This window comes from Lepidochelys olivacea (assembly GCF_965140295.1).
Source record: "Lepidochelys olivacea isolate rLepOli2 genome assembly, chromosome: 3".
Classification (NCBI taxonomy): domain Eukaryota; kingdom Metazoa; phylum Chordata; order Testudines; family Cheloniidae; genus Lepidochelys; species Lepidochelys olivacea.
In genome coordinates this window covers 3,784,154-3,804,364 of record NC_140413.1, presented here as the reverse complement: position 1 = coordinate 3,804,364, position 20,211 = coordinate 3,784,154, and the positions used below count along the sequence as shown (strand labels likewise).

General features: G+C 57.0%; 1 protein-coding gene across 1 annotated transcript; it reads right to left on the bottom strand.

The window, feature by feature from the left end:
- Positions 1-735: 735 nt before the first annotated feature.
- On the bottom strand, positions 736-19,539 carry DRC1 (dynein regulatory complex subunit 1). The gene is made up of 17 exons (XM_084622583.1): positions 19,329-19,539; positions 18,018-18,105; positions 17,074-17,186; positions 15,494-15,677; positions 14,366-14,503; positions 13,353-13,439; positions 11,374-11,496; positions 9,900-10,039; positions 8,185-8,319; positions 7,556-7,791; positions 6,765-6,916; positions 5,192-5,281; positions 4,178-4,264; positions 3,592-3,788; positions 2,846-2,989; positions 1,887-1,989; positions 736-924 (listed from the first exon to the last, which is right to left on the bottom strand). Exons 1-17 carry the CDS (start codon positions 19,472-19,474, stop codon positions 868-870), a joined length of 2,220 nt encoding a protein of 739 aa, XP_084478709.1. The 5' UTR covers positions 19,475-19,539; the 3' UTR covers positions 736-867.
- Positions 19,540-20,211: the final 672 nt, after the last annotated feature.

Genomic DNA, 20,211 nt, shown 5'->3' with positions numbered 1-20,211 from the left:
CCCACACTGCCCTGGTTACTGGTGTGCATGGTGCCCTTTCAGCTCTTGTGAGGGAGGGGCCCCCGCAGGACTGAGCCGTGTCAGTTAGTGAAGCAGGGTCATGCTCTCCCCAGCCATGCAATGCACGCGCGTCATGTCCTGCCTGCAGAGCCGTGCCTCGCTTTGCACAGCACATGCCCGGGCAGCGTGTGTGGCTCCAGGTTGCGGTTGTTACTTCATGCGGGGGGCTGAGGGGTGTTGTCTGCACACTGTTCCTACATGACCTTTAGCGTCCGCTGCACGGCCCCCCACCCAGCCTAACAGTCTCTAATAACACCTCCCAGCCCCACTGAGGGAGACCAGGGCTGACCCCAGGGCTGGGCGGGACGGGGGGAGGCTTATAGTAACTGCTGCATGGGGGGCAGGCCTGATCAAAAGAGGAAGAGAAGGGTGGGTGATGGGCTGGGTGCTTGGTGGGCTAAGGCTGGGCAGGGTTTTGGGGAGCCAGACGTAATCAGCCTTATCTTCCCTGTGTGAGTACCCCGGCAGCCGCTGACCACCCCACCATAAAACAGATGGGAGACGGCGGGGAGGGAAATGAGCCAACCCAGGTCACACAGCGTCAAGGTAGCAGAGACAGTGAGAGGCACCTTGCTGCCAGCCTGAGCCCTGCTGCTCCGTGACAGAGGGCAGCCAGCCCTGGCATCATCCCAGAGGGCAGCATCTCTCCTCAGCAATCACACACCTGCAGCCCGGTTGTTTTAAAGGGGGGTTTATTCCAGCCGCTGCCATCCAGCGAATGCCCCGGATCCAGCACCACAGGCTCATGGGGAGGGGCGTACGGCAGGGACCTCATGCTGGCTGCCGGCACTCCTGGCCTCCTGACCGTCACGGCGTCATCAGCTCTACCACATGGGTGGGTGGAATCAGTAGCTCCTGGTTCACCTGCGCCGGGACAAGCCGAGGCCACAGTGAGGGTGACGGTGCTCTCGGGGGCACACCACACCCACTGGCTTGGAAGAGGCCCCAGGGCCCTCACTCTGGGTGGGGACGAGGTGCCACTACGCTCTGCCCGCTGGCGTTACACTCCGGTTCCGAGCCGCGATGGGGAGAAGAGCTACGCTGTTCCCTGGCCGGGTCCAGGCTGACTCTAGTACTGCCCCTGTGAGTGTCCCCTGCCCATTCCCACCTTTCCTCTCCGGGTACAGCAAGTGCTGTGTCTGGGAAGGCGCCGGATTCCCAGCCCTGAATACTCACGTCCTGGAACAATATGGGACGTACTGCATGTCCCCCCCGGCCCCCCAACCTGCTGTCAGCTGGGAGATGGGGTGTGTGGGGGGGGGGACGGGGGGGGGGAACATGCACACCGGGGACCTAGGACCCTTTGCCCATTTCAGTCCAAACACTGCAGGGTTGGTTTCTCTCTCCTCCTGCTCTGCTCATCTGTCCCAATGGCATCCTCTCTCTGCACGCACACCATCACTTCACCCCCCTGAAGAGGTCTCTACTGGGTCCACCCCACTACCCAACCCTCTGCTGGCCTTCAGAGCCCCTCCTGGCCCTATGCCCATCCCCCTGGCATCTCTCCACCCCTCCACTTGCCCACCCTGACTGGCAGAGGATGCATGGGTAGGCCCTGGCTGCAGCCCCAAGGACCAACCTGTCCCACCTCCCACAGCTCAGAAATCACCTCTTCTGCTTGCCTGCAGCCTGTGAGGTGTCAGCCGGGCCGGTTACACCCTGCATCACCTCCCCTCACCCTTGCTCACTGCCACAGGGCCATGGGGGCAGCTGCCATGCAGGGCGTCCGGCAGCCTTAGCAATAAGCATTCACGTAGCTCTCTGACGGCCAGCGAGTGCAGCTGCCCAGCGGCCCTGGGCCCAGCGAGGTACCAGCTCCCACTCACCTTGGAGGTGAGGTACTGATGCAGCAGCATGTGCAGCTCCGTGTTCTGCTGCTGGAGCCCATCAAGATCGGTGAGCAGCTTCGACCGCTGGCTCAGAACGTAGCTTCACAAAGAGGAAGGGAAATGGGTCAAAGCTCCCGACGGCAAAGCCTCCTCCCCGTGGGTCTGGGGGCTTGGCTTTTAACAGGCCCTTTGTATTTCACACGTATAGCTGTGGTCCCGCTTTTCTCAAGAGCAGAGGATGAGCAATGCCCCAGTCTGGCTAAATTGATTGTGTTGCTCACAAATGGCCCCTGGCGTTTCAGTTAGATCCTGTGTTCCTCCCAGCTCGCCTTCCGCAGCCACACAGAAGCGACTAAGTGCACCCTGGAGAACGCCACTGACAAAGCACGGTCCCGCCTGACTGCAGGGGGCCCAGGGGCTGGGAAGCTCAGCTGGGGGGAGCGTTCGGTGTGCTGGAGCGGCTGATGCTGTGAATGTCACTGGTGGAAAACCTCCATTGAAGGAGGTAGCGGTGAAGAGTCATGCTCAGGTCACTTACAGGGCACTCAAGGATGGGCAGGAGCCAAACATGAACCAACCAGATACAAGAAACGGATCTTCTACAATCCCACCACCAGGGGTCACCCGACCTCCAGCCACGGCCCAGCAAGGGGTGTCTCAGGCCAGGAACCAGCGCTTCCCCACTGGGAGCTGGACTCCCCTGGAGTTCATTAATGGCCAGGTAACCCTTTGTACAGGCACTGTCTGCAGGTTCCCCCAGGCTGAGCCCTCAGGGCACGTGAAGACAAGCCCCCCACGTGTGCACTGGCAGCTGGGGGCAAGCGGCCCAGAGGAATGTCCCAGCAAGCCGCTGGGCTCTGTCGCACGTCTAATGACAAACCCCGTCAGCACTGCCAGGCCTGGTGCGTTCACACCCAAGGGTGGGATGGCTGGGGGCCCCTGGCTGGGGCACTTACTGGTATTTCTCCAATGCCGCCTCCAGCGCGTCCCAAACCTTCAGCTTTGACTCTGGGATGACGTGAGCCAGGGCCTCCCAATACTCAGAGTCCTTGGAGTTGTCCCGTTCCTCCATCACCTTCTTCACCTGCGGCCGCTTGTCCCTAAGGGACAGAGAGAGGAGCCCTGGGCTCACGGCACTGCTCGGCCCACCCTTCCGGTCACCCAGCCAGGTCTGAAAGGAGGGACCATGGCTTGGGGCACCGCTGGCATTAGCCTCACAGCTCCCTGCTGCCAGCGACTGGCTCCTCTCCACCACAACTGTTCATCTCAACTGCCTCCCCTCCCTGCCCCACCATGTTCACCCCACCCAATCCAACCTGCTCCCCACTGCACAGCTGTCCCAGGCAGAATGAACCCCACTCACTGTGGGGAACCTGCCCTGCCCCACCTCGTCAACGTTGCCTGCAGAAACCAGTTGTGCCCGGGGGAGACGGCGGGGACCTTTCCACTGCTGGGCAGATCAGCCCAGCCTCCGTAGCCCAGCACACCCGCCCAGTGCATTCGCAGACAATCCCCAGCCCAGATGCGCCTCCCGCTCTCCCCAGCCTCACTCCCGCGGTTCCCGTGCCTTGCCCCTCCTCCAGCTCACACGCTCGGATCACGGGGCTACTCCTGCAGCCCGTTCTCTCGTACTCTTCGTATTCGCAACCAGCCTACGAGGCCCAGCCCCCCACCCCATTCCCAGCTAACGAGCTCTGCTCACCTCGACTTCTGGAAGTCCCAGACAAATGCTTTGAGGGCCTTGAGGACGTCATCGTGATGGAAGAGCAAAGAGGACAGTGACGTTGCCGAGCTCTGATGGGCCGTGCCTTCCTCCTTCGGGGCAGCGGATCCCCTGTCGTCCTTCGCTGCATCCACAGCGAATTCTTCAGGGCCCTCCTCCACTGCCCACTCCTTACTCTGCACGGCAGCCACACGCACCGGGAGTGAACTCCAGCCACACAGGGCTCCAACTACAGCTAACCCCGGTAATGCTCCTCCCAGCCCACAGCACCTCTACCCTAACCTACAAACCCAGGAGGCTTCCAGCCATCCGGAGCCCTGGTTTAGTGTCTATGACTGACATCTGTATTCACTGGGCACAAAGCACAGGGGCCTGGGGGCCAAATTCAGCACTGGTGGAAACTCAGACTTCACCCATTTCAATGGTGTCATGGCTGCAGCCTCTGGACCACGCTGGTTCTCTTGGTAAGAGCAACACCAATTCCCTCCCCCTCCGCGGGGCTTTACAAGCCCCATCTCCTCCCGGGCTGCTGGGTCTCATCCCGCGATGCCCACGTTCATCATACCGGGCTGGAGACAACCTGCTGGACTTTGAACTTCAAGAAGAAATCCACCAGCGTATACACGTCGTCTTCATTGTCAATTTCGAGGGCCTGGAGAAAGGCAGAGAAACAGCAGATTGGGTGGCAGCTGGGACTCCGAGATGTTGCTCTGGTCCCTTCCCGCTTCCTTTAGAGGAGCGGCCCATGGGCCTGAGCTAAATTCACAGCCCTTCCCTTCCCAATGCGAAGGGGGCTGGTGCGGGACCAGCAGGAGAGCTCAGCTGGGGCAAGTGAAAGACCAGGTTCAGGTCAAGCTCTTGGTCTTTCTCAGTGGGATGTCAGACGCTGGGAGCCCTGCAGCAGTACATGCTTCCCCAGGGAAAGAGGGTAAGTCACACGGCTCCAAACCCATCCCTCTTCCCAAAGAAGGGGAGAGGAGCCCAGCTCTCTTTGGGCAAAAGGGTGGTGGCCACAAAGGACCTCAAGAGGGTAGGCCCCGGTGGGAAGGGGATGTGAGACGTGGAGTCTTAGTGGCAGCAGCAGCGATATCTGCAGGGAGGATGGAGGGCTCTATTGGGAATGACACAGGACAGGGTGGGAGCCGGAAGGCCCAGGAGTGTGTTGGGGTTGGGGGATCAGTGGGAGCGAGTGCCAGGGGAGTGGGAGCTGATGGCACTAGGGGTGGCAAAGGGAGGAACTGGCTTCAGCCACATCCCATCTCTCTTACTCCTTCTGCCTTGCAATCCCCCTTGGGAAGGGAGCCTCCCCCCCCACCTTCCCCAGCTAAACTCCCGGAACAGAGCACACAAGATCACCCCGCTGAGTCCTACGGGAAGTCGCATGTGCATGGACCATGCCCCTCCTCCCTTCCCCCCCTTGCAGGTGACAAGCTTCTAAAGGCAGCGTCTCAGCAGGTCCGCCCTTGTGGAACTGCATCATCCACCAGCAGCTCTCAGCCCGCGGGCACTGGGGCTGGTTCTGGGGTGTGTTCCTGCAGTGCCCCTAACCTATGTGCTTTGTGCAAGACGCCCCACTAACCGCAAAGATTGCATCCAGCCTCATCAGGGAGCGCTCGTGCCTCTCCAGGGGCTGCAGGAGTCCCAGCAGCTTGCTCTCTATCAGGAAGCCCTTGGAAGGAAATCACAAGATGCTGATGAGTGTTTCAATTCACACTAGGATCCCAGAGCTGCTAACTCACCCAACAGGCAGAACCAGCCACAGCACAGTTACTCTGTGCTAACCTCCACGCTCAAATAACGGGGACTCAAGTGATCTGGAGGGATGGGACCATTTCTCATCTGGGTCCAGAATGTAGCACAGCTCCCAGCTCAGAAACTCCTGCCCTGGGCATACTAAGAGAGGTTTTTAAATAACTTTTGCAATGGTGATTTGAATCCCACTGCACACACCCTAACCTGCTGCAGACTGGGGTGTGGAAAAGCCCAATCTCACGGTGGGTTAGAGTTCACACAACAGCAGGACAAGTGTGGGGCACTGGGCCTGGTTACCTCAGAAATCACGTCCCCCGTGCACTTGGAAATCACTTTCTAGTGTGTCTGATGGCCGTCAGCTGGGACAGGATGCCGAACTGAATTACACTGTTCAGCCAGTAGGTGGCACCAGATATAACCCTCTCCACCGGAGCTGGTGACAGCCACAGCGGGCAGTGTATTGACACACACGTAGGGGAAAACCTCCCGTGTATCCCTCTGGGGAGGAAGCTCTAAGCAGGCCACGTCTGGCACGTGACAGCTGTGACACCCTGTCCAGCAGCTGTTTGATGTGGAAGGTGTCACCGACTCAGAGGTAGGCGGACCCCTGGCTTTGCAGCTTCGTGCCACCAGTAACGAACGGCCCGAGCTGTCCCCAGCAGGGCTCGCGCTGAGTTGCTGTTGACAACTGGCAGAGCTGAGGGCGTCGGGCTGCAGGGCTGCGTTTACCCTGGCAGAGGGTCTCATGGGGCTCGTGCCATGGCGCGACAGCTGTCTGACCCTGCCGATCCATAGGACGCTCCCTAGAAGGACGTTTTTAGATCCCTACAAGCTCTTGCGAATGCAGCTTAGCCAATTGCTATTTCGGTGTGTCCCATATTGCGCCAGCCCCATTCTACCCCCTCCCCAGAAGTGTGGCAGGCAGGTGGCACCAAACACATACCAGCATCTCCTCTCACACACACATTCTGCAGCAAGAGATGCTGCACGGGCAGGTGGCAGTTCAGACCCGGAAAGCCCCGCAAGGGGCTAAGAGACATTGGCAACACAACAGCACTCACACTCCTGTCTGTTCCCCACGTGAACGCCCGGCTGAATGGGTCTGAGTCGCCCTGAAGGGTGACCCCTCCACTGAGACAGCTGGATGATTAGGAGCATTAAAGTAGCGCCAAGAGGGTCAGGGACTCACTGTGCCAGGTGCTGCTGTAGAAAGCACGGGGACCTGGCCTTGGCTCAGATGATGTTTGAACCCATTGGAAGCCAGAGTGCGGGGTCAGGAAAAGAAGACAATCCTCAGATCCAAGGAGCTGTTCTGCGAAGGAGCGGCCCGGCTAAGGGCCAACATCCTCTGCAGCACAGAGCCCTCTGCGGTCGGAGCTGGCCAGGACGGCCCAACTCACCGACTCGTCGCACAGGAGTTCCAGGATGTGTTTGACAGACTTCACCAAGACGTGCCGGGGAGGTTTAACTTCCTCTCCAGCCTCCGCCACCTCTTGTCTTCCTTCCTCCGCAGCCTCCTCCTCCTCCTCCTCCTCTTCCTGCTGGCTGCTTTCTGAAGCACAAGGGGAGAGGGAAGACCCATCGCCTGCTGCTCTCCTCACCTGGCACAGGTAACCACCCCCAGGGAATCAGCACAGGAATCTGGTCAGAGGGCTGTGAAAGGGGAGATGCTTGGAGGCCACCTCGTGTGGTTACCACTTCAGCAGCTGATGCAAACCTTGGCAAGCAGCGGGTGCATCTGATGTTGCACTAGCCTCTAGGAGTTGGAGACAATGAGGAGCAGGTGGGTATGGGGTGGTTGGGAGCAGAGGAGTTTCCATTTTAAAACTGGATTTGCAGAGAACGTGCAGGGCTGGCTCTGACATCACCCCAGCCTCGGCCAGCGGGCAGAGGTGCATGTCATTAGAAAGAGATCTGGTCTGGCGGTCCCAGGGGTTTTACAATGACAACAGGTCCCTTTGCTTTCCCGCCACACCCCGGAGAGGCAAAGCAGAGCAGGGCACTGAGATTTGGGAGCTAGGGGGTTTATCCCCACCTAGTAAGGACTCACTGAGCCCTCCTGGAAAGTCGCTGAACCCCTTTGGGCCTCAGCCTCCTCCTCCTCCGAGATGGGGTGCAGGGAGGCGTCAGCAGTGAGAGCATGGGAAGGGCTTTGAGATCCTCGGGGAATTACAGCCGCCATGTGTCCCACCTGTTAATGCCATCACCTCCTGGGCCAGCTTGCTGGCAGATTTGATTGCCTTGCGGTGCACGATGGGGCCCACGTTGTCCAGGAACCAGTAGTCAGGCTCCACCCAGGGGAGCCCCAGCTGCTGGGTGTGAATGACGCGATCAGCCTCGAGAGCTTTCCACATCAGCCCTTTGGCTTCCTCCTCGTTCATTAGCCAGATCTCCAGGAACTTCTGGGCATCAACGACGCCAAAGTGTCTGCCGAGAGGGGGAAGGCCCCTGCCTGTGAGTCAGGCTTGTGCCATGCCGCATTCCATGCTCTGGAGCAATGGGGTGCCTCTGTGGGTCAGAAGCCCCCGACAGTGCTCAGTCACAGGCTTCGGAGAGTAACCTCTCTCCCCACAGCTGCCCGGTGAGGGCCACAATGGGGCGTGCAGCTGCCTTTAACTTTAAGACAGTGGAGCAGATCCCAGAGACTACTGGCCCCCCAGCAATGCTCCACTTTGAGCCAAGCAGCCAGGGGAGGGTGGCTGCTATCTGCTCTCTTTGAACTAACTGATGAGGCCCTGGGGGTCCCGCCAAGCTGCCCTCCAGTGCCCAAGTGAATTCGTCCTGCTCAAAGAGAGGCTGTGTCTCTGGGACACACCATACCTCATCGTTCTCTGCAGGTCCTTGTACTGCTCCACTATGCGCTTGTAATCGGCCGTCAGGTTCTGGTTCTCCTCCTGGAATTGCTTTATCTGTTTGGCCAGTTTTATTCTCAAGTTATTGAGCACATCATGCAGCCTGAGGAGGAGAGCAGGCTGTTAACAACAATAAATTACTTCTGAGGGCATTCTGTGCCAAAAAATTAAAAATTCTGTGCCAAAAAGATTAAAATTCTGTGCACAATATTTTAAAATCCTGCAAAATTCTGCAAATTTTGTTTGTCAAATAAATGTGGGGGCTCCAGCATGACACTGGGGAGCACAGGCCACAGGCTGCACAGAGGTGGGAGATCACTGTGCAGCTCCCCCCCGCACCCTGGAACACAGACTCAGCAGTGAGGCTGCACCCAACTGTGACACAGCGCAAGGACCGGGTCTGCCCAAAAACACCCCAGAGCCCTGCCCCTCTGTGCCAGGTGTGGGCAGGCAGGCTCAGCAAGGCAAGATCCAAGCCTGGAGGGGCGTAGCATAGGGGGATCCAGGTGTGGGTTGAGAAGGTTCTCTGTGGGGCAATCTTGGCGTGAGCATCTTATTGGGGGATCCAGGTGCAGGGCGGGATCTGGATGCACAGGGGCTCATTGGAGGGTTCTGGGTGCAACAGTAATGACACTCTGCAGGGGGGTCCGGGTGAAGATGGGTGGGGCTCAGCAGGGGGGGTCTGGGTATGGGGGAAGATAGAGCTTGGCAGGGGGGTCTGGGTGTGGAGGGGCTCAGTGGAGGTCTAGATACTGAGGGAGTGGGACTCAATGGGGTGGGGATCCAGGTGCATCTGGTTGGGGCTCGGTGGGGTGGGGATCCAGGTGTCGCCGGCTCATCGGGGTGTTCCAGGTGCAGGGGGAGTGGGGCTCATCAGGTGGGGGTTCTGAGTGCAGTGGGGTGAGGCTCAGTGGGAGGGTCTGGGTATGAAGGGGTCTGGATGCACGAGAGTTGGGTGGATGGGGTAGCAGCTCCCTGTACAGGGATCCCTCCCACTGCAGCTGAGGAGTGATGGGTGCAGGAAATGTGGGGGGAGTGGAGTTTGCAGAGTTTCCTGCAGCCGGGGGAGAAATCTGGGGGTGGGTCTGACCCAGCCCCGGATGCCGTGCAGGGGAAGAGGAAGTCCTGTCCTCCCCAGCCCAGTCAGGACTAGCAGCTGAGTCCGGCGCAGGGTAGGAGCCACCAGCCGGGTCTTCCCCATTCCTGCCCTCTGCCCCAAGTGATTTACCTCTCTGCCGGCTACCCTGGCACCCGAAACATACTGCTTGGGAAGGTTGCATGACCGCTCTTGCGGCTTCCCTTTGCTTCCCCGTCAGAAAGTCATTTTTCTGTGGGGAAGCAAAGAAATCTGCAGGGGACATAAATTATGTACCTGTGCAGAATTTCCCCAGGAGTAAATAAATCCATACACACATCCAGAGCCGGACATACAAGGGCAAGCATGTCCTAGCACCTGAACATGGGCCACTCCTCACCCCCGTCCCAGCCCAGTGGCTGCAGCACCCCTGGAGTGGGAAGGACTCTGTTCACAGAGCCCCTGTGCAAAGCTGGATTATATTCAGCCTTTGTGGGGGAAGGGAGAGGGCTGTGGCCTGCAGTGAGAATATGGACAGTGACCCAGAGAGTGCTGAGTATGGCTGCAGGCGTTGCCCCAACCCCACACGAACTGGGTTGATCTTTTACCGGTTGAGTTTCCTTTTCTGCTGGGATTTTATGATGGTGTTTTCCTCATCCCGTTTCTTTAGCACCTGGAAGTTGTATTCTAGCTTCTCCTGGTTCAGCTGGTAAATGGCTTTCATTTGCTGCAGCTGCTGCTCCAGGATCTGAGATTCCAAACAAAATAAAAAGCCATCCTCTGTTGTATCCAAGGGAAGGTTTGCAAGTACAGAGCCCCTCCCTGCTATCCCATGGCTGGCCCTGGGGCTCTCAAAAGAGAGGGCCTAGAACGGACTCCCCAGGCTCTAGCAAACAGTGCAGAAGTCTTACAGTGAAGCTCCTCTAAAGGACGAGCCCTGTACGAAGCCCTCCTTGATAGAAAGGGGCTACAAACATTCACTGTACTGACATGCTACAGAACCCCTAATTTAGCCTGTCACCCACCGACTCAGTGCCATGGAGAAAGAGTGCATCACCTTCCTCACCCCCATGCCAACCCCTCAGGCAGCAGCATGGACAGGCGTGCCCCAGGCCCTGTACGTCCTGTTCCATCAGCTGGCAAGGAGAGTCACAGGCTCCAAACTCCCTGCCAGCAGCCCCCAGCCAAGCGATGTCAGCGCGAGTGTTAAGGGGCCCTCAGCTGTCATGGCAGCACACGGGAAGAGGCAGCATCTACTGTCCGAGCTAAAGCCGCACAATCCAGGTGCAGGTGTGAGAATCTCTCTGCCTCCCTCCTGTTGGACACATTGTTATTCAAGCACTTGAAGACACATCGGTAGGAAGAGGGTTATTTTACGTCTCAGTCACAAGGTCTGCAATATGAACGGTGGTTACTTAGGAAGACAGAAATTGCTGTGCCGGGCAGACCAGGGATCCAGCTAGTTCAGTCTCTCGGCTGAATGGCCAGTACCAGTGGCTTCACAGGAAGCCACAATCACGGATAATTCTGGAATAATCTATCCAGAGGGAAGTGCCTTCCTGAGCCTAGTTAGATAAAAGGTAACATGCATGAAGGTTTCTATCCTTGTAACAAGCAGGCAGTGTTTGCCTGAAACCCCCACCCTATTAGCAGGTGCTGATCGCAAGTAAGCACTGCTAACTCACTAATACATGTGGCTCATTACTCCATCTGGATATAAGAGAGCTGGAAGTGACTGTCTGAGAGGATCTAGGGGGCAGGTTGAGCAATCATGAGGGAGGAATCCTAGGAGTAGCCCAGCTTGGGGGGGAGGGGGGGGACGGTTGCTACTGTTAACTTTTGTACCCTGAAGCCAAGCCCCAGAAAGGCTGAGAGTGTTTGATTCTGCTGTCCTTCTCTCCCGTCTCAGTACAAGCTATGCGGTTTGTGGAAATGTAGCCATTTAGCTTAGACCTCCTAAAAAGCCATTTAGCTTAGACCTTCCCCTTGATAGCCACAGAGCTGTCGCTGTGTTCTCCTTGTCACTCTATGCACTCAGTGGGGTCCTGTGTCTCTACTCCCCCGGGACCCTGCTCTCCACACCTGTACATCGTTCTCCAGCTGGATTTTGACGGTAGTGTACTCCTCGGCATCCTTCACCTGCAGCTGATTCAGCTGCTTCTCGTACTCCTCCACGGTCTGCATGCGGGTGATCAAGTTCTCTAGCTGAGGGCAGAAGGAGACCAGAGGAGAGTCAAACGACCGCAGATAATCGCCACGGTTCTGATTGGCTGCTCAGCCTTCCTGATCCCAGCTGCCCTGGCAAGTCCAAAGCAAGGAGGGATATGGATCATTCCCAGGCAGCAGCCTAGTGGGGACAATGTTCCTTGGGCTATCAACAAACCAGGCAGGAGTGTCACTCCCTGTGCCCAACTCCGGACAGTCTTTACTTCAGACACCAACACTAGGTCTTTCCCTTACACACCGTGCATGCGGGGTGTAATGTGGGTGTGACTGGAATAGGCGGTACAGGGCCAGCCACCTGCTCTAGTCCCTGAATGCCTGCTCACCCGGTACGTGCTGTTAGCCAGGCTAATTGGATACCCATTCCATCCCTTTCCTTTCAGGCCTCTGAAGTGACGCCGGCTGTTCCTGCTCCACTGTGATTCTTTACCAGGCACATCACAGCCACCAAGAAGCCCCAGTGCAGCAAAGAGTTCGGGTACAAAACCGGGACCAGAGCTCAGTTGGTGTGAACTTGCACAGCTCCGCTGAAGTCTGTGGGAGCTCAGCAGATCTACACCAGCTGAGGATGTGGCCTAACAGTCAATCCAACAAAAAACGAGTGGAAAAAAGACCAACCATATATGGGATCCCCCTTCTGTTCATTCATTTTTAGTCTGCCCATCACCGAGGTATCTCGCTGCCTCTGCACAGACTCCAAGCTCCAAGGTGGCTCTCCCAACTTCCTGGCCTCCATAGTAAGAGCAAAGCAACCAGCCCTGGCTGAAGGGGCAGAAGTGACTGGGGGCAGGGCAGAAGGAAGTGGGAATCCTGTGTGTACTAGCACAACGTAGCCAGTACTCCTCCTCACACTGAGGTATATTTCATCCTACCTCAGCGTTGGGGGCTGGACTAGATGCCCTCTTGATCTCCCTTCCAGCCCTACCTTTCGGAGATTATAGAATCATAGAGTCATAGCAACGTAGGGCTGGAAAGGACCTCGAGAGGTCGTCTAGTCCAGCCCCCTGTGCTGAGGCAGGACCAAGTGAACCTAGACCATCCCCCACAGGGGTTTGTCCAACCTGTTCTTACAAACCTCCAGTCACGGGAATTCCACAACCTCCCTGGGAAGCCTATTTCAGAGCTTAGCTACGCAGAGAGTTAGAGTGTTTTCCTAAAAACTAACATGAATCTCCTTCTGCAGATAAAGCCCGTCACTTCTTGTCCTTCCTTCAGTGGCCATGGAGAACAATCGATCCCCATCCTCTTCATAACAGCCCTGAACAGATCTGAGGACTTATCAAGTCCCCCAGTCCCGTCTCTCCCCCCCCCCCCAGTCTTCTTTTCTTAAGACTAAACAGGCCCACTTTTATTAACCTTTCCCTACAGGGCAGGTTTTCGAAACCTTTGATCAGTTTTGTCTCTCTCCTCTGGACTCTCCAGTTTGCCCACATCTTTCCTAACGTATGGCGCCCAGTGGACACAGTGCTCCAGCTGAGGTCTCACCAGCGCTGAGCAGAGCAGGACAATTGCCTCCCGTGTCTTTTTCAAGGTACAGAGCAATATGGACAAGGAGTGCAGGGCAGCCTGATCCTGCATTGCTGGGCTGCCGAGTTACGCCTGCCCTGTAGCAAGCATGAACCCTACAAGAGGGGGGCAGAGTGAAGCATTCATTACCCTGCCAAGGACTGGGCTTCGGCCCACCTACTCTCTGCCCACACCTGGCCCCTTCTGACCCCAGGCTCTTCAATGTCAAGAGCGAGCACAGGGACTGAGACGTGCTACTGCTCAGTGCCTAGGAGCAGCTGCTGGCCCAGGAGCCTTCCTTCGCAGATCACAATTCCCCCTGGGGCCCTTACCTCCTGTGCGTTGTGGTCCTGCATGGCTTGCTCCCATTTCTTCTTATTGCTGCTCAGCAGCTCTCGCCGTTCCAGCTCGAAAGCTTTCTGACAAGGAGACAGTGCAGTGAGCGGGTTGCCGTGCACAGCGCAAGGCCCACTCCCTGCTTGCTGCCAGCTCTGCCATGCTGGACGAGCCTTGTTTACCAGGCCAAGCTCTGGGAGCAATGGCAAGAGGCTTCTGTGACAGAAGCCAGCTCCAGATCGCCGCCAGGTGCCACCCAGACACAGCATCCTCTCCCTGTGCCCGAGGTCACACCAGGGATCAGTGGCAGGGCTGGAAAGAGAACCAGTCCTCGGGACTCTAAGTGCGCTGCTCTAACCATGAGACAACGTGCACTTCCTATTGCCCCGACAGCAACACAGACCCAGCAGTTGCCAGGTATAAAGGCTGGCGTTACTGGGTCTGGGGTTAAGCGGGCTGTTGGCTCTCTCAGTTTGTAGGAAGATGGCTTTGAACAGTTTAGCATGGGTGCAAGGATGAAATCTAGTTCACACAACAAGCCACTACATTAAACTGAAAGAAATGCTCTAGCTCAACCAAAACTTATGGGCCATTGGGTGAAATTCTCTGGCCTGCATTCTACAGGAGGTTGGACTAGATAATCAGAATGGTCCCTTCTGGCCTTAAACATCTGGGAATGAACAGCCATCAACAGAAGCGACTTTCAGTCTCTACTGACCTGGACTGCACTGGATCCCCAGTAACTTAGAGAGGAGAAGACCCCATAATCACATAACCTGGACCCGCAGTGCTCAGTTCATCTCCATGTTTATTTCTACCTGGCAAAGTGAGAGCTCTGGTCCACATAAACATCTGACTGCAGCCCACAACCCAGCGCTGCTGAAATGCCAGTGTAATGAGCAAAAGACCCCTTTGCCGGAGATAATTCCATTAAGGAGAACTCCCTGGTGGATTTATTGTGGGAATAATTCACTGCTTGCTCCCATCCTGCTATGAAGCCATTTGCTACCTCAATCTGCGTGAGTTCCCGACGGTAAGTTTTCATTAGGTTTCTGATCTGCTCCTCCATTCTCTCCACCAGCAGGTTAATGTCGTCTGACTGCTTCTTGAGATCCTTCACATAATGGTCATCTTTGCTTTTCAGCTCCTGCAGGAGAAGAGCAGACACTGAACTGATAAATGCTGCTCTACACAGGTTCATCACAAGCCAGAGAACCTAATAATCAATACCCTGCATCTGCCCCTTCAGACGTTATGGAAGGTGACTAGGGAAGAGAACTGAGGAACAGAACAGTGGTTAGGAGAGAGAAGAGATGATGGGAAGATCTACTACACTTGCTACCAAGGAGGAGGAAGCCCCAATGCTTGAGCTATTTAACCCTTGTCCGGACTAAAGGGGGCAGGACTAGAAAGCCCCAAGAGTAAACTATAGGAACAATCATGCATTGGCAGGGAGATTACTCCTGGGGGAATTCTGTGCCAAAAACAACAATTCTGCAACAAAAAATTTAAAATTCTGCACGCAATCTTTTTAAGTTCTGCAAAATTTTACATATTTTATTTGTCAAAATAACACAATATAATCAAACCAGTTTCAATTAGTTTTGGTCAGTTATTCCAAAGTACTTGTCAGTAAGTACGTCTGTAACAATATAGACAACAAAAAAGACTCAGTAAATGTTTTTTGACAAATAGATTCCTTACTAGGCATATAAATACAGAGCTCTGAATAATAATTCATTTAAGCTACAATCCAGAACCATATTTCCCACACCCCTCAGCAGCAGCACAAAGGCTTGGGGGAGTCAGGGGTAACGGAGGAGCTGAGGGAGAGGGAAGTAAATTGCTCGGAAGGAGCCTGGGTGTGAACTTGGAGGGTTGTTGCATACGGGTGGGAAAAGTATGGAACAGGATTTTTTGGGTCCTGGTCTGTTACTGCCAGGACATGAGTGAATGCTGAGTCTGTATATGGGTTTGTTATTGTAGGGTAGCACAGTGCCCTAGAAAAACAGCCAGCCAGTTCTGGGTCACTTACTCTCGGACAGTGTCCCTCTAATATTAACATTCTCCAACAAGACCCTTTGTGCCCCACAGCTGTGTACGTACACACACACACACACACACTCTGGCAATCTACCTGCTGCAGTTCACTGATGAGCTTGTTCTTCTCTTCGATGAGCAGAGCACACTGTTGCTGCTGCTGGTTGAGCACGTCCCACAGGTCCTGCGGGATGGTTTTCTCTTTGGCCGAGCCCCATTTTGAGGTAATCTCTTCAAACTTGTCCTGATTAGTCTTGGATTCATTCTCCAGTTTCTCGAGCCTGCAGAGAGCAGCCAGCACAAGGCAGATAACAGAACTGGGGCTGGTGGAGGGTTTGGCAGCTGCCCTTGGCCCATCCACACTGAGATTTCCAGCCATGTTAGTGTCTTCATGGACAACCAGCTTTAGGGACTAAATCCATTTTAAACCAAAGGGTAGACAAGATCTTAGTGGGTCAACAAGGTTTTCTGTAGCCCTAATGATAGGCTCCATCTTCTGATCTGAAAAGACTCCATGCACTAAGAGAAATGACTCCGCAGCCAGTATGTAGAGGACACTACAAACATGGCTGCAGGACTGGTCTCTGTATCAGAGCCCTGGGAATACACTGGATTCAAAGGGAGCACATTACACAAGCAAAAACTGATCAGAACAAACTGGCTGTGGAAATGCTCGTCTGGCAAGCTGGGTCTGTCAGGAGGCCAGCATCGCAGACACCCCACACCATTACCACTGCTGACAGTGGGCTTGGCCCAGGAAGCCTAGCTCCAGCAGCAGTCACCGATCCAGTAAGGTTAGCATTAGCAGAAGGTGCTGGATCTGCAGCACTAGGGACCCAAGACCTCCATTCATCCAGGGAGCAGGTACAGTACACACAGCAGCAGCACGTGCTTCCCTCACACACATGCCCTGCCAGTGGGCCATCACCAGGGTCTGAGGGGGCTTGCTTTTCCTAATGAGACTTCCAGCAAGGCTGCCAGCCGAGAGATGGACACAGGTCACCTAAGAACTAGCCCAGAACAAAACCATTGCACTCAGTCCCCTCCAAAAGTGACCCACAAGTGAAAGGCTCACAATTTCATAGCAGTCCCCTTGCTCTCTGGTCCCACTATGTTCCTGTGGAGTGCCATGAAAATAACTGGGGGTTCTTAAGAGGCACGGGTCCATTCAGCAACGCTGGACTTGTTTGCTCATGACAACTGCTAAGTCCGACAGCAGGGAGATGGGGCTGAACACCCAGGCTTCTCTACTGCAATCCCAAAGAGGAGAGGCCAGTGCTGGCTCCTCTAAACCAGGGGTGGTGACTAAATGAGAACCTGCAGGCCACAGGGTTCTCACAAGGAATCACCATCACCTTCTGTGCCCGAGTGCGGGCTGGGGAAGCTATACACACCAGCATGCAATGCTCCATCCAGATCCAATCAGGCAGGCCGCATTGCATGCAGGGACCTGCAGCTTCTCCACGCCACCTCTGCATATTACAGAAAAGGGTGGCTGCAATTTGCTCGTTTATGTAAATTAAGCGCAGTTCTCGCCTGCCAGTGAGTTGCCAAAGCAGCCCCCAGTTGATCAGCATGTGGGCGGCCCAAGCTGGTGCTTTCAGGGGATGCTTAGGGCCTAGCACGGGAGCAAAGATCTTCCTGCCAGTGACACAGCAGAGCTATGGGATCTCTTACCTCTGTCGCTTCAGTTCGTCTTCCTCAGCCCTCCTCTGGGTTTCCCTTGCATCTGCAGCCACCTGGATATTTGTCACTAGCTGTGTGCCGTCATTCAGCAGCTTAGCTAGCCTCTGTGAATGCAGCAAAATGACAGAGCAAAATGATAGGCAAAGGGGCCCAAACTCGTTACGCTGGAGGACTACTTGGCTAGCATTTTTCAAGCCAGGGTGTCTAAAGTCTGGCTCCTACATTCATATTTGGGTACCTAAATACAAGTAGTCTGTGCACCTGCTGCTTCCACTGAAGAAGAAAAAAAGATTCACGTCCCCTGGTGACTGTGGGTCTTTGAGATGACTCCCAGCATGGACCCACATGCCCCACCCTCCTTCCTCTCTAGGTCAGAGCCTTACAACAGATTCTCACTATACAGGAAAGAATCAGATGTGTCAGAGGCCTGCGTGTCACCCGCAGGGCAGCTCTACGCAGGCCATCATCTCGAAGAATCATTGTGACCACCAGGAGGACCCTTCCTTCACAGTGCATCCTAGCTTCGCTGCGCCCTTAGTGTGATGAGAGGGCACCACACAACACGTGCTGTACTTGGAAGCTCAGTATACTGTGTGTTGGCCAGGCTTTAGCTGCAGAGCTGAAAATAGGAGGCTGTTTTCAGGAGCTCCTAAAGGTGAAGAGGTAGAAGCAGCTGGGTGCTTAAGACGAAACAATTCTCATGAGCTTATGGTTGTAGATCTCCCTGACATATGGACATGTTTTTCAAACATTACATTAGTCCCCAACTGAGCAGCCTGTGTGATCAGGCTATGTCAAAACACACAGATCCATTGGTTTACTCTGGGCTGTGACATCAAAGGCTACCTGAATAGGACTCCAGAGCCAAATATGTGATTCAGACGCCCTGATCGACTTGCCTATGTTGATCTATATCGCCATAGCTTAGTTCTAACCTGTCTGCTTTCTTCTATCTGCTTGTGGCTCCTGCTCAGTTCTTCTGCCTCAGCCTTCTTCGCATCTGGATCTTCTCCAAGGGCCTCCCTGTGTGGACACATGGGGAAGAGAAACTCTTTAGTAACATGCCATCTTCTATAGCTTAAAGATCTCCATGGAGCCATAACTGGTTCTGTGATCCTGTAAGATCCCACAAGGGTGAGTCAGCGCAGTGCTCGGATGGAAGAGGAACCCAGATGCTCTCAGACTCTGACGGGAGATAGCTGGGTCCCCCCATCATGACATGGGAGGTTAGCAAGGACAACAGGGTTACTGCCATGGTGGAACACATCAGTGCCCGGTAAGGAGGCTCCTGCCTAGTGAGCTCCAGCGGACTGCTCCGTGTTTGGGTCCAGATCTCATTTGCAAGACGGTTGGCAGTGATTTCAGAGGAGCACCGGCTCATCTGACCCCATGCAGAGAAGAAGGCTGGTCTTCGATTGGATCCGTCCCCATATTCTAAGGCTGTTGCTCCCACAGCCCGTGTCACATGGACGCGAGCAATAATTTGGCTAGCGGATGACAAGAGCCCCGGGAGGGGGAAGAATCCGTCCCTGGGTTCCCAGGGATAGGCCGGCTCCACCACCCACGACCCACAGTTGGGTACCCAGGCTGCCCCCTTCCCGCTCCTACTGACTTTCAGACAAGAAAAATTTGGGGGATGGTTCGCGGTTACGCCTGAGCCCGGTTTGGGGGGGTGGTTCGGCGTTTAGGGGGGCAGTTCGGGGTTCGGCCGGGTTCAGGAGGGGCGGTTCGCGGGGGGCTGGTTCGGAGTTGGGGGGCAGTTCGGGGTTCAGCCCGGTGGGGTGGGCTGGTTCGGGGTTCGTCCGGGGAGGCGGGTCGCGGTTTGGAGGGGGCTGGTTCAGAGTTTGGGGGGCGGGGCGGTTCGGGGTTCGGCCAGGTTTGGGGAGCTGGTTTGGGGGGGGCGGGGCCGGTTCGGGGTTCGGCCCGGTTCGGGGGGCGGGGCCGGTTCGGGGTTCGGGGGGGCGAGGCTGGTTCGGGGTTCGGCCAGGTTTGGGGGGCTGGTCTGGGGGGGCGGGGCTAGTTCGGGGTTCGGCCCGGTTCGGGAGGCGGGGCCGGTTCGGGGTTCGGCCCGGTTCGGGGGGCGGGGCCGGTTCGGGGTTCGGCCCGGTTCGGGGGGCTGGTTTGGGGGGGCGGGGCTAGTTCGGGGTTCGGCCCGGTTCGGGGGGCGGGGCCGATTCGGGGTTCGGCCCGGTTCGGGGTTCAGGGGGGGCGGGGCCGGTTCGAGGGACCCAGCCCCCCGCTCTCACCGGCGCTTGGCCTCCACCCGGGCCGCGATGCGGAGGCGCCGGGCCGCGATCCGCTCCTCCTGCTCCTCCGAGTTCAGCGACGGGAGCCGCGCCCGCGGCTGCCCCGGCCCCTCGGGCTCCCCCTCGGCCAGCGCCGCCCGGCTCATGGCGACCTTGGGCCAGGCCGCAGCGTCGCTAAGCAACGCGGCGCGCGGCCTCGGGGGCGGAGCGCGAGCTCGGGAGTGTGCGCTCGAGCCCCGCCCCCTGCACTCCCGCGCGCGCGCGCCCGGCCCCCGCCCCAGCCCCGCCCCCTGCACTCCCGCGCGCGCGCCCGGCCCCGCCCCGCCCCCTGCACCCCCCCGCGCGCGCCCGGCCCCGCCCCCTGCACCCCCGCGCGCGCATCCGGCCCCGCCCCCTGCACACCCCCGCGCGCTGCCCCCAGCCTCCCTTCAGCTGCCTGGATCCCGGTGCCGTGGCCTGCCCCACGCACCCTGCAAATGCCCCTCGGCCTCGCTGCAGCTCCAGGGGCCTGGCTGGTGGCACCTCCCCAGCCCCGCTGCAGCTCCCGGCCCTTCCCTCTACCCCTGCTCTGGACACCCAGCCTCCCTGCGCCTGCCCTCGGGGTCCGGGGTCCATGCCAGGCTACCTGCCCAGCCCCAGGCTCCTTGCACCTAGCCTGCCCCCGCTGCAGCTCCCGGCCCTTCCCTCTACCCCTGCTCTGGACACCCAGCCTCCCTGCACCTGCCCTCGGGGTCCGGGGTCCATGCCAGGCTACCTGCCCAGCCCCAGGCTCCTTGCACCTAGCCTGCCCCCGCTGCAGCTCCCGGCCCTTCCCTCTACCCCTGCTCTGGACACCCAGCCTCCCTGCGCCTGCCCTCGGGGTCCGGGGTCCATGCCAGGCTAC